Source organism: Nannobrachium achirus (genome assembly GCF_963921795.1).
Source record: "Nannobrachium achirus genome assembly, chromosome: 10".
NCBI classification, from domain to species: domain Eukaryota; kingdom Metazoa; phylum Chordata; class Actinopteri; order Myctophiformes; family Myctophidae; genus Nannobrachium; species Nannobrachium achirus.
The window spans coordinates 8,532,340-8,547,861 of record NC_137819.1 but is presented as its reverse complement, the minus strand read 5'-3'; the positions used below and the strand labels follow the sequence as shown (position 1 = coordinate 8,547,861).

Sequence of the window (15,522 nt, the reverse complement as noted above, 5' to 3'; positions counted from 1 at the left end):
ATGATGAAGTTGGACATTCATTTACAAAAACAAAACAAAAGTTGAATTGTGACAGCAACGATTAGGAATGAGTCATTAAAGCTGTTATTGAGGAGCCAAAAACCATTAAAAATGTTAATGGTCCGTTTTAATGATATACTTTGTGTTCAAATTGGTTGTGACACTGAACATTTTTTTATTTTTTTATTTGAAAGAGCAAAAGTTAACTATTAAAGGAGTAGTTCACCCCCAAAATGACTTTTTCCCCATATTGATTACGCATGCCATATAGAGACTTGAGTTCAATAATATTTATTTGTATTTGTCGCATTCCTAAAACAAAAATCTGATTATAGTAAATGTACTCCCATTGATTAGCCCTATTCACGGCCCGCCCACTTAGCATCCCCCTGGTGCTGAAGTCACGTTTTGAAGGGTAAACCCTGCTACAGAAATCGCAAATTTAATGCAATTTCCGAATAGTACAGTATAAAATACGGCTAGCATGATCAAGAACACAAGATAGTAAAAGGCACAAAGCGTAATAATTTACTTTACCGTTCGAAATAATGATTTGTTGGCTTTAAGTCCAACAATTTCTGTGTTATTTTACCCTTCTAAACTGACGTCAGCACCAGAAAGTTGCTGAGAAATTTGCTGAGTGGGCGGGCCGTGAATAGGGCTTATTCCGGATGGGGACCAAATGCATGGCCCTGGATGGGGAAACCATCATTTCAATTTATCATCAATTTATTATAATACATTTTTTGTCTTAGGAATGCGACAAATACTAAATAAATATTATTGAACTCAAGTCTCCATGGCATGAGTAATCAATAGAAAAAAAGTCATTTTGGGGGTGAACTACTCCTTTGAACTTCAGTGCTCCAGAAACGAACCGATCTAAAAGCTCACATGGCGCTTCACAAAGCTACAACATGCATCACGATTTGTGAGCTTGTAGATCAGCTATTGTCAGAATGCATCCTAGTATAAAACCAAGCTTACATGTTCTCAACAGACTAAAGCAGACAGATAGACTAATGGATAAAGCTAATGAGACATAAACCAGATCTAAGACTAAATCACATTCATCAGAACATGGATGGTGAGCTGTAGTTATAAACAGATATTAATTTAAACCATAGAACAGGTGTAAACATTCAGAGACTTCCATTATAATTGTTTCCATGCCGACTGCTGCTAATGTCATCAATACAAGTGGTTTAATAATTTGACACAATTTTGTTTAGTGCATGCACCTTACTCCCACAGTACAACACACTGACTTTTTTGTCTTTTTTGGAGTGTGTTTTTCAAGCATTTTCTGATGCTATGCTCACGCACCTTTGTTTCCTGCTTGGCCACCTTATCACTGTTTGCAGCTATATTTTGTATTTGTTTTTCACTTAAAGCACCCAATGACCACTTATAGTGTTTAAGTACAGTATATACCAGTAAGATTTTTATTTTTTTAATTTGAAATAGCAAAAGTTAACTATTAAAGGAGTAGTTCACCCCCAAAATGACTTTTTCCCCATATTGATTACGCATGCCATATAGAGACTTGAGTTCAATAATATTTATTTGTATTTGTAGCATTCCTAAGACAAAAATCTGATTATAGTAAATGTACTCCCATTGATTAGCCCTATTCACGGCCCACCCACTCAGCAACTTCCTAGTGCTGAAGTCACGTTTTGAAGGGTAAACCCTGCTAAAAGCCCATAGAGTTAACACAGAAATCGCAAATTTAATGCAATTTCCGAATAGTACAGTATAAAATACGGCTAGCATGATCAAGAACACAAGATAGTAAAAGGCACAAAGCGTAATAATTTACTTTACCGTTCGAAATAATGATTTGTTGGCTTTAAGTCCAACAATTTCTGTGTTATTTTACCCTTCTAAACTGACGTCAGCACCAGAAAGTTGCTGAGAAATTTACTGAGTGGGCGGGCCGTGAATAGGGCTTATTCCGGATGGGGACCAAATGCATGGCCCTGGATGGGGAAACCATCATTTCAATTTATCATCAATTTATTATAATACATTTTTTGTCTTAGGAATGCGACAAATACTAAATAAATATTATTGAACTCAAGTCTCCATGGCATGAGTAATCAATAGAAAAAAAGTCATTTTGGGGGTGAACTACTCCTTTGAACTTCAGTGCTCCAGAAACGAACCGATCTAAAAGCTCACATGGCGCTTCACAAAGCTACAACATGCATCACGATTTGTGAGCTTGTAGATCAGCTATTGTCAGAATGCATCCTAGTATAAAACCAAGCTTACATGTTCTCAACAGACTAAAGCAGACAGATAGACTAATGGATAAAGCTAATGAGACATAAACCAGATCTAAGACTAAATCACATTCGTCAGAACATGGATGGTGAGCTGTAGTTATAAACAGATATTAATTTAAACCATAGAACAGGTGTAAACATTCAGAGACTTCCATTATAATTGTTTCCATGCCGACTGCTGCTAATGTCATCAATACAAGTGGTTTAATAATTTGACACAATTTTGTTTAGTGCATGCACCTTACTCCCACAGTACAACACACTGACTTTTTTGTCTTTTTTGGAGTGTGTTTTTCAAGCATTTTCCTGCTTGGCCACCTTATCACTGTTTGCAGCTATATTTTGTATTTGTTTTTCACTTAAAGCACCCAATGACCACTTATAGTGTTTAAGTACAGTATATACCAGTAAGATGCCTAAGGGCGCATATGGCCTTGTCTTCTAGGCCATCTGGCCAGTGATGTATGTCGGACCAGTTACCCATATATGGAGACCCCTGGTAGATATTCACAGATATGGGCTTAATATTGATGACATCAGGGATCTCCATATAGGCATAAAGGGGATTTGGTCCCCCTGGCATCTCAGGGATCTCCCTATATGGGCATAAAAGGGATTTGGCACTGGGTGAAAATGGGTTACAAAATCGTGGGATAAAAATTATAATATATATATATATATATATATATATATATATATATATATATATATATATTTAAAAACATTGATTGATACGGCACTAAATTCACAGTGCAGCCTGAGTGCAGCAGGTGTTCTGAGCCTTTGATTAGGCTGTGGTCTGTTATAGAGCGGAGCGGTCATTATTCACCTATAATTCACCGCTGATTTCAGTGCTGACCCATCAGAATCAAGCATTCAACCAAGCCGGGTAATAACTATAATTAAAACCACGTTATAGATGTTTTATAACGCATTATAGAAACTAACTTCATAGAAAGTGTTTCCCAAAACCACTTTACTGTACATCATCGACAATCCACAACAAACTTCACAAAATGGGTGGGAATAAGAAACGTGAATTCAGCCAATAAGGAAAATAGTTTTAATATTATCGAGTGACAGCGTCGCTATAATAAAGTCACTTTGAAACAGGAATAATGAGAACATGCCCTGAAACCATCGTCTCTCAACCCAACGTACAGTATAGGTATTTACACACACACACACACACACACACACATACAAACACACAGTCGCTCAATGATTATAACAAGTTATGAGGCACTATACAGTGACATTGGCAGTGCAACTTTTATCGATGTACACTGAGGATAGAAAGAAACATTACTGTGACAGTGGCCACCGTAAACAGGAGATTCATTGTGAGATGGAGTAAGGGTTCTATAAATCAGTTGTTTCGTATAGAGCAGGAGTCTTCAACGTTTTCAGGCCAAGGGCCCCTTAGTTGAGAGAGAGATGAAGCAGGGACCCCCACAACCTTTTCATAGATTCCATATTGTTTCATTGTTTGACAGCACAATCATCAATGTGTTTTGGATTCATGTCAATGTGTGTTTTCAGATATGTAAACACTAGAACCATCAATACTTAATAAACTTGACCTTTCACTCTGTACTTAGTCTGCTCTTTTTCCCCTCTACACCAAACCTATTTGCTGAAAATTCAAGTTCAAGTTCAAGTGGTTAATAATAAAAAGGAGAAAAAAAGGTTTCTATCACACAAAGATTTGGAGGACCCCCTGTAGTAACTCTGAGGACCCCCTAGGGGTCCCGGACCCCCTGTTGAAGACCCCTGGTATAGGTGTTTTCAATGGTTTCCAACCTTGTTCATTATTTATTTGCCGTTTTGAGCCACGGACCCAAACCTTACCATAGGAGAGATCATTTGCAAACATCGATCAAAAATAACAATTCTTCTACATCTCTAATTGTGTAGACTTCTGGTAAATTAAGTAATGCAGACTTTTAACCACAATGTAACTCTTGAGAGCGTTACCAAATGGACCCCTGAGGTTAGGGGTCCATTTAGAGGCATTAAAGAGTCCCTTTCTAACTTTAGAAATGTGCAGATACCCTCTCTATACACTTTATGTTGGTTTATTTACTGTTGAGTGAGAAAACAATGTTTCACATTAAGCTATCTGGGGGACCCCCCCAAAATAATTTGGGGAACCCCCTGGGGGTCCCGACCCACAGGTTGAGAACCACTGCTATATAGATCAGTGATTCTCAAACTTTATTTTTAGTTTTTTTGCTGGAGACCCCAATAGAGTATGTGATGTGATGTCTGTCTCCCTGCATGGGACTCCACTTGTGACAATAACCGATCGACAAGCTCACAGGCAACACATCGCGATGCATTGCCCGTCGCCCGAGCATCTTCTGCTGAGAGAAAAGGGACACAGAATAACGTGGGGGCACAGGACGGTAGAACAGCACTCACTGCTACAACACTACAATGTGAGGAAAACACAAATACTATCAGACTAACATCTCATACAGGTCAGAAGGAAAGGGAAAACCGCCAGGTCACCTTCATAAACTAATGGCCGCAAGTCATTTTCTTTTTAGGACAATGTTGCCTAATTCAGCACTTTATGGCCGCAGACACACAGTTAAAGCATGTGCCCTGCAGTGCTTGCCCTGGGAGAGGATGGGGGAAGAGCATGGGTTTGAAGGAGCAAGCTTGCTCTTATAGCTTGCCTCGAGGCTGCCCTTAAGACAAGAAGCCGCTGAGAGGCAAAAACATCATGTGACTTCCATAGGGAATGAATTTGGACACTGCTCTTCCCCCCTCCTCCCCCAAGGGCAAGCACAGGGCAAGTGCTTTACATGTGTGTCTGAGGCCTATGACACCTTTTGTGTTGCCTATAAGTCACATTGGTTTTGTGACTTAGGCCCCCCAAAGTGGCCTAAGACTGGAGTAAGTCAGTAAGTAATTTGGCATAAATCAGGTTTAATCCTATTCAATCCTCTTACGTCACATAACTGACATACAGTATTATTCTTATGTTAATAGTCATACGTTGTTATAAACGTTTAGGGTGAAATGATGAAGAAATAGCACATAGCTTTGTTTTGGATCAGTTTTGTATTTCTCCTGAAAGACTTAAAACTTGACATAGGTCATTAGTTTCAGAAGGTGACGAGAGGTTCTATCAGACTAACATCTACGGTGTAAAAGAAAACCCGGCACGGTGAGGTTCTGTGATGATGAGGATGTGAAGAGAGTTCAGGATGACTCCGCTCCGCTCAGCGCTTCTTCTTCTCCAGGTCTTGTGGTCTTGTGCTCCATTCGTACAGATCGTACAGATCTGCAGAAACACACAGGAGAAAAGAACCAAACTGTCACCTTCACCAATAGGGATGGGATCCCGGATCCGGAACTAGAGAGGAACCCGGATACAGCTCTGAGGAACCGGGAATCAGTTCCATCATCACATGTGGAACCATTTACAACCAGGCACGTCACACATAATAACTGCCCTCTCCAGACCATGAATGCAGCATTTACTAGGGAGAAAGAAATACAAATGCTCCCTTTTCATGTCCCACAGCATTCACTCTAAAAACAAACAGTGCTATATATCCAGTGTTTCTCAACCACTGTGCCTGGGGACCTTTGGTGTGTCCCTGAGAAGAGTCAAGTGTGCCCCTTCTCGAAACTGCTTGAAAGCCAGTATTGTATTTATAATTTTAAAAATGATTTAAACTAGTGAAAACAGCCGATCTACAAGGACACAACGCCTCGCACCGCGAGGCGTTGTGTGCTTGCTGTTTTCACTACTGTTGTGTTTGTATGATGAAGCAGGGCTTTACTTTGCGAAGAAACGTACACATTTGAAACTTGGAAATACAAGGTTTCTTCCCAACAGTGACGATATTTACACCCCCGTATTATGTTGGTGTGCCCATGGATAATTGGGACATGAAAAGTGTGCCCATGCAGAAAAAGGTTGAGAAACACTGCTTAACTCAAATCTTTGCTTCTGGGGGTCCCTGGCCTGGAGCTAAATGGGCACAATGGGCTGTGTTGTGAGCTTATAGACCTGCTATTTTTGGTGGGTCTGTGGGTTTTATAAATATCGTAAAGGTATCTGGTTAAGGTAGAGGTGTTACCTGGCTCCTCTTGGCTCCTCTTCCCCATCAGACCAACAAAGGAGTTGATTTTATGTCCTGAAAAGAAAAGAAAACAACTGTAAATCTTTTCAGTGATATTCAAGTGTGACAACACGATTATAGATTCTATAGAGTGTACAGCTAATCACTACAATTAATAGTTACTCAGTAATTAATCTATAATTTGTAATGATTAGTAATATTAGTAATTATTATAATATAATACTCATGCCATTAGGGTTTTGATTCCAATGCCAGGGAAGTTGGAGAGTCTACAAATGTAACCATTTGGTTACATTTGTCCCACAACCCCCAAAATACTTTTAACTGGGGACCCCCCACCCTGACGAGCACCAAGAGTTGAGGCATTACATTTTGTATAACACGGTTCTATTGAGAAAATAGCAGATCTACATGCTCAAAACGCCTCACGTTGCGAGGCGTTGTGAGCATGTAGATCTGCTATTTTCACAATTTCTAATATTTGACAATTTGGCCAATGTTTAATTTATCACTTTAAAGGTATTAAAAAGTCCTTAAAGTGTCACTTTAGAAATGTGCAGATACCCTCTATACACTTAAACTTTATGTTGTTTTGTTTACTGTTGAGTGAGAAAACAATCTTGCACATTAAGTTAATCCTCTGGGGGACCCCACAAAATAATTTGGGGACCCCGACCCACAGGTTGAGAACCACTGGTGTAGTACATGTGGCTCCAGGTAAATGCCCACAGAAGGGTGACATTATACCAGTGACAGACGGACAACATGACATGATTTATGTTTTTTATGGCGGTTGTTTTATTTTTATTTTTATGAGAGACACTTCTCCCAAGGTCAGGATGCACGCTTGCGTCACTGTGCCCGACTGGTCTCCCCCCCCACCCCCTCCCCCCTCCTCCCCCTCTCTGTCAATCACAGTAATGGGCCGTAATAGTATTGGTTACGGGCGGAGGGGGAGGGGCGACTTATAAATCCACACACTGGCACCCACACAGGACCACCGTGCAACAACATGGACGCCTGTGTTTAACAAGGTACATGTAACCTATAATGGGGATCCTGATAGAGTAAAAAATAAAGTAGCAACTCCTTGTGACAAAACAGTTTGAAGGCCAGACTGCACCAATGCAACTAGTTGCAACAAAACAGTTAGAAGAACACTCCGCACCAATGCAACTGCTTGAAACTGCCATTGAGTTGCAAGGCGTGCTCGTTTTTGCCAACGGGTCTGAGGCCCTAAGCTAGATGCAGAATAGATATTCTGCATCTAGCTTAGGGCTTAACTCAAATCTTTGCTTCTGGGGGTCCCTGGCCTGGAGCTAAATATATTGAGATGGGGGTCTGCGGCCAAATACATATCATTTTGAGGGGTCCTTGACATGACAAAGTTTGAGAACCACTGATATAGCAACAGAATGTTTTTTTTTTTTTTTTTTTTTTTCAGAAACCTGAAGACATTAGAATCAGCCTATATCAATGGTCATTTCAAGGACCCCCAAAATGATATGTATTTGGCCATGTCAAGGACCCCCAAAATGATATGTATTTGGTCATGGTCGGGACCCCCATCTCAAAATATGTTGTTCCAGGGAACCCCAGAAACAAAGATTTGAGTTAGAAATGTCCACACTAAATTTGGGTCTTTTCTGCATCTAGCATAAGGCCTCAGACCCGTTGGGAAACGCCAGGTCGCAGTAGCCAGTCGGTGCATGTTTCAAGTTGCAAGGAGCTTCATTGGCGTGGACTGGCCTTTACTGGGGGAAGAAAACCACTCTCTGGCAATGATTATATGGAAATGTTGTTCATTTGGGACCGCCTCCAAAATGACACGGTACATATCAAGGGGTTTATCCTTCTAATAGAGGTACTAATAAATAGAGCTATTCAAAACTTAAAGGAGTAGTTCACCCCCAGATGACTTTTTTCCTATCGATTATTCACCCCATGGCGACCTGAGTTCAATCATATTTTTTGTTTGTCGCATTCCTAAGACAATAATTTGATTATAATAACTTTAATTAATTAATTATAATAACTTTACCCCCATTGATCCAGAATCATAATGAGCCTACAAAGATCAAATTATTGCCGTAGGAATGTGACAAAAACCAAAAACCAGTAGGGTTCACATACTGATACTTTTACTTAAGTAAAACATGTGAGTACTTCTACCTGAGTGGGATGCTCGTTATCTCTGTCTCTCAGTCCCCCCCCCCCCCCCCCCCACACACACACACAGTCTGCAGATCAATTAGAGCGCGTCTAAACAGTCTTCAAAGCAAAAGCATAAAGAAATAACAGCTTTACAGTCACTCACAAACACACAAACACAGTGCATGATGTGTGGGTTGTGATTTAATTAAAAACCTCCTTTCACTATTTAATATAGAGTACTTGTTAATCTGTCACGAAGCAGATTAACTGCATGCTTTTTAACCCTGCATGTTTTATATTCTCCAGCTATTTGACAGAATAGACGATCTGCAAGCTCACACAGCTGCCCCCCCCCCTCCATCAACACAGCACCGCAGTTATACTTACATAATTACTATTAATTAGTTATAATTAGATAATTACTGTTTAATTGTGAACCCACCCACACGCACGCACGCAGGCACACACACACACACACACACACACACACACACACACACACACACACACACACACACACACACACACACGACTGTGGTTCTCAAACTGTGGCTCGGGACCCTCAGGGGGTCCCTGAATTATATTGTGATATTGCATCATTGTTTTCTCACTCAACAGTAAACAAACTAACATACAGTATGAGTGTAATAAAAATCAGACCGTTACTGCGTCATAACTATACTATAAGAGATTGTCATTGGCCAAATTGATCAAATATTACCCAAGAAATGGGCCAAAGATTTGGAAAATATCAGATCTAAATGCACACAATGCCATTAGGAGCAAGACAAATGGAAGATCCATTCTACTTATTTCCGTTTGCATGAATTAGTATATTTATTTTCCATGTGTACATTCAGAGTTACAGAGCTGTATGTGTCAATTTGGTTACTATACGATCAATGATTTATAGCCATGGGGACCCCCCCCCCTGGACCCCTTCTCTGCTCCTGATGCTGGTTAAAATATGAATATAGGAAGTTGATGAACCAAACAGTCTAATGAATCAATCAGTTGAAAAGACACTTACTTTTGCGGGTGATCTGTGCGTTTGCTGAGGAGACCAGAGCAGAACATTGTAGTTAGTGAAGACAGATAGCAGAACATTGTGGTTATAAGACAGATAGCAGCACATGCTGTTTGGTAAGAAATGACTGCATTATAAACTCTTTAATATAGATCAGTGGTTCCCAAACAGTGGGTCGAGACCCATTTGTGGGTCATGGACCGATTTGTTCAAAAACGAACAAATCAAAGAAATTCCATTAACTCATTTAATGCCACCCTTTCACCACTAGAGGGGGCCAAGTGTGCCACAGACAATCCCATAGAGATATGCTGGTATATGCAGAAGCCCTGCAGCCATGACTTGCCTAAACACTTTCCTTTGTGCATGTACAGGAAGAGGATGAAGTTAGCTTGAAGTTAGCTATTGGCTACCAAGCATTTTAAAAGCCTTATTTTCGTCAACTTAGCCATGATTAAACCTTGCACACCTCATGCATGGGAAAAAAACAGAGAAGAATGAGCTCTAAAAAATCCAATGCAATCCTGGATTGCATTGTTGTGGGTTTGTGCAGTTTGTTCACAGCTTTCAAACAAAAAAATCCGATTGGAAATCCGTTCAGGCATTCTTGAGATAATAGCCATTATGTTTTACACTGTTGTGAGCTTGGAGGTCTGCTACCTGAGTTGTATGGGGGTTGTATGGGGGTTAAACATGCAAAATCGCGATTGAAATCATGTTCACTAGTTTTGATGGGGTCCAAAAAAAAAAATTCAAAAAAAAAATTTCAATTTTTTTTTTTTTTTTTTTTTTTTTGAATCACGTGTATACACGTGATTGGCACTGTGGGATGCGCTAATATATCACGTGTATACACGTGATTGGCACAGAATGAGTTAATATAAAAATATATAGGTCTATAATTGAGAAGTAGTGAAAATAGCCGATCTACAAGCTCGCAACGCGGCACAAAGCGATGCATTACAGGCTTGTAGATCTGCTGTTTTCACTAGATTGGGTCCCAGGCAAACGTCTAATCTCTCTTAATTTTGGGTCTCGACCTGAAAAGTTTGGGAACTACTGAACTACAGATTATAATTTGGTGCTAGCAGACAGATTCTTGTTGTTTTTCACTTTTGTTATTAAACCCATGTAGGCCTAACCTATTTAAGCCTAAATCAGAAATTAGCCTACAAAAACCAATATGTTGCTATATACTGTACATGTACTGTAAGCCCCTCCCATACACTAAAATGTGATCCCGGCCTGAATGGGTTAAGAGTGTTCTTCAGTACTGTAGTAGCACCTGGTATGGATGCCTGTCTGCAGTCCTAAAGTCACAACTGCTGCAACAACTGAACATTTGTTCAAAGATAGTTGGACAACCACTTCAGAGGCTATACTGTATACGACTACGTATGATAACAGCATTCTAAGGTTGGCAAGGAATATTACCTCTAACAATAGCCATGTGTTGCATAGAGACTATAGGTTGCTGCCTTCAGGAAGGAGATACGGTGTTCCAGCATACAATAAGGTCAGACTAAAAAGGTCCTTTGTCCATCAGTCGACTCTAAGGCTTAAAGGAGTCTTCAACCTGTCTTCATATAATAGGTCCTCACTAATGTTCATGATAAAATATCACAATTTTTTCTACTCAGTCCAAGTCTCCTAGGAGAGCTGTGGGAAGTTCAGAATCCATTGTCTTGTGACATCATCATTTAAAAAAATATATATATTTTTTATTATCGCGAGAACAATGGCTTCCACTTTAAAATTGCAACTTTTCAGGAATAGAAAGCCTGCAGTTTCTATAGTGTGTGCCAGCGGCTACGTCATTGTAGTCCTTAGCGGCCATTTCTTGGGTCAAAACACAGGTGTTTCAATTGTTTGATTGCATAGAACTAATGCTATAGTCTAATCAGAACACCTGTGTAAGGCTGTGTTTACCCAAGAAATGGCCGCTCTTAGAACTACATTTGGCACACCCTATAAGCTGGATTGGCAATCGATGATGTCACAAGACGATGGGTTTCTGACCTGCCCACAGCCCTCCTCTGAAAAAAAGAAGAAAAAAAGAAGCTATTTTTGAGTGAGGACCAATTATATGAACATAGGTTGAAAAGTGGTGGAGTACCCCTTTAATCAGGAGTTTGGCCAGAGGTAGGCTAAGCGGTGGACATTGCTCTTGTCTTTACTATCCTTATGTATGTAATCCTGTTTCGTTCATTTGTTGTCTATGTCAATGTTTTGTATTATAGGTTTTCGTATACATGGCTGCCGTGTCGCAAGACAAATTTCAGTGTGAACTGACAATACAGTACTATATCATATCATAATGTGTTGTTGTTTTTTTTACCAGGGGTTCGCTTCCCCATCAGACCCACAAACTGGTTTGGCCGAGGCTTCCTCGTCATCCTCCTCAGGATCTCTCTGAACGAGTCGCTGGAGGGCCACCCGTCCTGGAGAAGACACAAAACACATGTTAATGTTAATTATACTTAAAAAAAAAAAAAAAAAAAAAACATTCTGAGCTGAGACCGAAAAAAAAAAAAAAAAAAGTCTTCTCACACACCTTTTCATGTCAAGGACCCCCAAATAAATGCTATGTATTTGGCCGCGGACCCCCTATCTCAAAATGTGTTGTTCCACGGACCCCCAGAATCAGAGATTGGAGTTATAAATGTTCACTTAAAAATAGGCTATACGTTTTTTCAAAGATTTGCAACAAAACAAATCACGATTTTTCATGAAAATCAGCAGGAACTGAGCGCTATGAGTGTGCAGGCCTATCTGCTATTTTTTTAGTATTATAATTAAGACTCCGATGGCTAAATGGGCAGTGTTCATTTAACTCTGTCTTTTAAAAATCCAACCAAATGGACCCTAAAGAGTCTGGAATTACTATAGACCCTCTCTCTCTCTCTCTCTCTCTCTCTCTCTCTCTCTCTCTCTCTCTCTCTCTAATGGTCAGTGCTGTGAGCTGTATAGCCTATTAGTTTGAAGAAGTATCCTGATTCGACATGTAATCTCCTGCGATAGGAATTCTTCCATTAAATATTAATATTTTTTATCTCAGTGTAGACGTTCTATCTCTGGAAGAATATCATCTTATTAATGACTCAGTGCTGCTTGAAGGCTAATAATATCTATGAGCATTAGAGTCCGGTCACACCCATCTATCCATGTCTTGAGGCCGATGAGTAGCCTATCTGCAGTCCTGTAAAGTAACTAAGTCATTTTATTTAACCCATTTAGAACGGGTACACATTTTGTGTTTCATTATTTTATGCTTTAACTATTGAAAAATAGCAGATATACAAGCTTGTAGATCTGCTATTTTTGAAAAATCGTGAAAATTTGAATTTTGACCCGATTCTATAAGTGTCTTTTGAATCCTTCTAAGATTTTTTTTCAAAAACCCATGTTTCAACGACAGCAATCTGGCCAGCCATCGTCAAAGAAAAGGTCCTTTTCACTTAAATGGAGCTCAGTTAGTCTGTTCTTGAGAGACTACTGTGTCAGTGGTGGTCAAACCTTTTCATGTGAAGGACCCCCAAAATTATATTTATTTGGCCACGGACCCCCATCTCAAAATATCTAGTTCCAGGGACCCCCCAGAAGCAAAATTTGAGTTACAAACGTTCACTTTGAAAATACTTATATTCAAAGATTTGCACACATTTTCACGACTTTTTCAAAAATAGCAGATCTACAAGCTCGCAGCGCGGCTGTGAGCTTGTATATCTGCTATTTTTCAATAGTTAAAGCAGTCAATAATTCTAGGGTTAGGGTTAGGCCTAAATGGGTTAAGTACTGTACTGGTACAATGTTGAGGTATTTGTACTGTACTTGAGTATTTCCAATTTCTAATACTTTTACTTCTACTACATCTCAAATCCAAATATTTTACTTTTACTGCACTACAATTATTTGAAAACTTTAGATACTATAGTTAGGCTACAGTACTTTGCAGATATAAATTATAATATTATAAAACATGCACAAACCACTTTAGCCTTATGGTATACCGTGGCTATTTGAAAATAGCCGATCTACAAGCTCACAACAGATCTGCTATTTTCAAACATTTTGCACTTTTACTTGTTGTGTACATTTTGATGCAAATACTTCCATACTTTTACTCAAGTACATTTTGAATTCCAGACTCTACATTGCAGTGATACTTAAAAGTACTAGTAATTTGTACGTAGTCTGCTCTTTTTTTCCTCCCCAAACCTCTTGGACCGAAAATAGCAGATTTTGTGAGCTTGTAGATCTGCTATTTTTGTCTGAAGAATAGGAATGCTATTCAAGTTGCTAAAAAATAAATCCTATCACAAAAAGATTTGGAGGACCCCCTGTAGTAACTCTGAGGATCCCCTTGGGGTCCCGGACCCCCTGTTGAAGACCCCTGCTCTACTCCACTCTGTAGGACATAACCGTTCATCAAGACAACGTTTCCGGCTGTCTCTTTCTTGGCATCAGTCCAAGAACACAATGTCAAACACTGAACCAACGTGTTCTGCATGGCAATGAGTCTGATAGATAGATAGATAGATAGATAGATAGATAGATAGATAGATAGATAGATAGATAGATAGATAGATAGATAGGTAGGTAGGTAGATAGATAGATAGATAGATAGATAGATAGATAGATAGATAGATAGATAGATAGATAGGTAGATAGGTAGATAGATAGATAGATAGAGACAATAATATTATTGATATTAATTAACAACGTTATTCCATCCCAATTTTAAGTTGACACCTAAAGTAATATAAATAGAATTATTTAATTAGAGGGGGGTGAAACAAATAGTTATTGTAGGCTACTTTTTGTTTAAGGGTGGATCCTATTCAGTGAGACATAATTGGCATTTTAATTAGGGAAGCCTAATTGGGTGTTTTACCTTAATCATAGAACGAAAATTAAAGAAAAGAAGAAATTTATAAAGAAAATAGGCAATCTGAGCTTGTAATTCAGCTATTTTTCAAAAAAAAAAATCTAAATATATATTTTGTACAAATTGAACCAAATGGACCCTTACGCAGGGGTCCATATGGTTCCATTTGTACACTCTCAGAGGGTCCTTAATAAAAAAAAAAGAAAAAAAAGAAAACCACTAGTGGACTCCTAAATATGTCATAGTGTCATAGTAAATCAGTGTCATACATATTCTGAAGAAACCTGTGGACTTTGACATTCACTAATTGGCTATTACTCTTATGATGCAAATAAGAACATTATAATGGTCTGTAAAAAAGAATAATATAAAACCTTCCAGGCGCACGGACATATCGCTGCTCCTCACCTGTATGTGGCTGTTGTTGCTCCAGTAGTCCAGCTCCTCTCTGGAGCCTCCTGTCTCCTCACACAGAGCCTGAGCCACGGACAGCAGGACGAGCACAGCGGGGAGAAGGAGCTTCATGATGCAAAACCACCCAACACCAACACACCCTCCGCCCTTTAGAAATATACAGAAGCGCTCAACCGCAAAACGAAACAAAAACTCCTATATTCAAATCGTGTAACTGTCCTACAAATGTTCTTTACTTGCGCGTAACTCTTTCCAAAAAAACGTTTGTCCTACGAAAGCGTTTTCTTTTAAATTAATTAAAAGAAACAAAACAAACTCCTAATATTCAGGCGTGTGTTGTGGCACGGAGCTTTTCTTTCTTTGCGTTTCACACTCTAGCGTTCAGACGGACGGCCGTGCTGGGGACTCCATCCTCTCCGTGCGTAACCGTGCGTAAAAAGAGTTGTTCCCTCTCGGTGTCTCCTTCCCTTCCTCTCCTGCTGCTCCGTGTCTCCTCCGCTCTTTGTGACAGCGCTCTGCTCGTGCGCGCTGCTTTATACGCGCGGCCAGGAGGTGCCAGCTCTCTGTTAATTGGGTTTCCATCAAAGCACGCACATAAATGCGCATTACGCACGACATGGGCACGCGCCTCCTCCTCCTCCTCCT

General features: G+C 39.6%; 1 protein-coding gene across 1 annotated transcript; it reads right to left on the bottom strand.

Annotated features, from left to right (window-relative positions):
- Window positions 1-5,524: 5,524 nt before the first annotated feature.
- tac1 (tachykinin precursor 1) lies at window positions 5,525-14,988 on the bottom strand (the record flags this gene model as incomplete). Its single annotated transcript, XM_080735218.1, has 4 exons — window positions 5,525-5,586; window positions 6,392-6,448; window positions 11,914-12,016; window positions 14,872-14,988. 4 exons carry the CDS (start codon window positions 14,986-14,988, stop codon window positions 5,525-5,527), a joined length of 339 nt encoding a protein of 112 aa, XP_080591344.1.
- Between the last annotated feature and the right edge of the window lie 534 nt (window positions 14,989-15,522).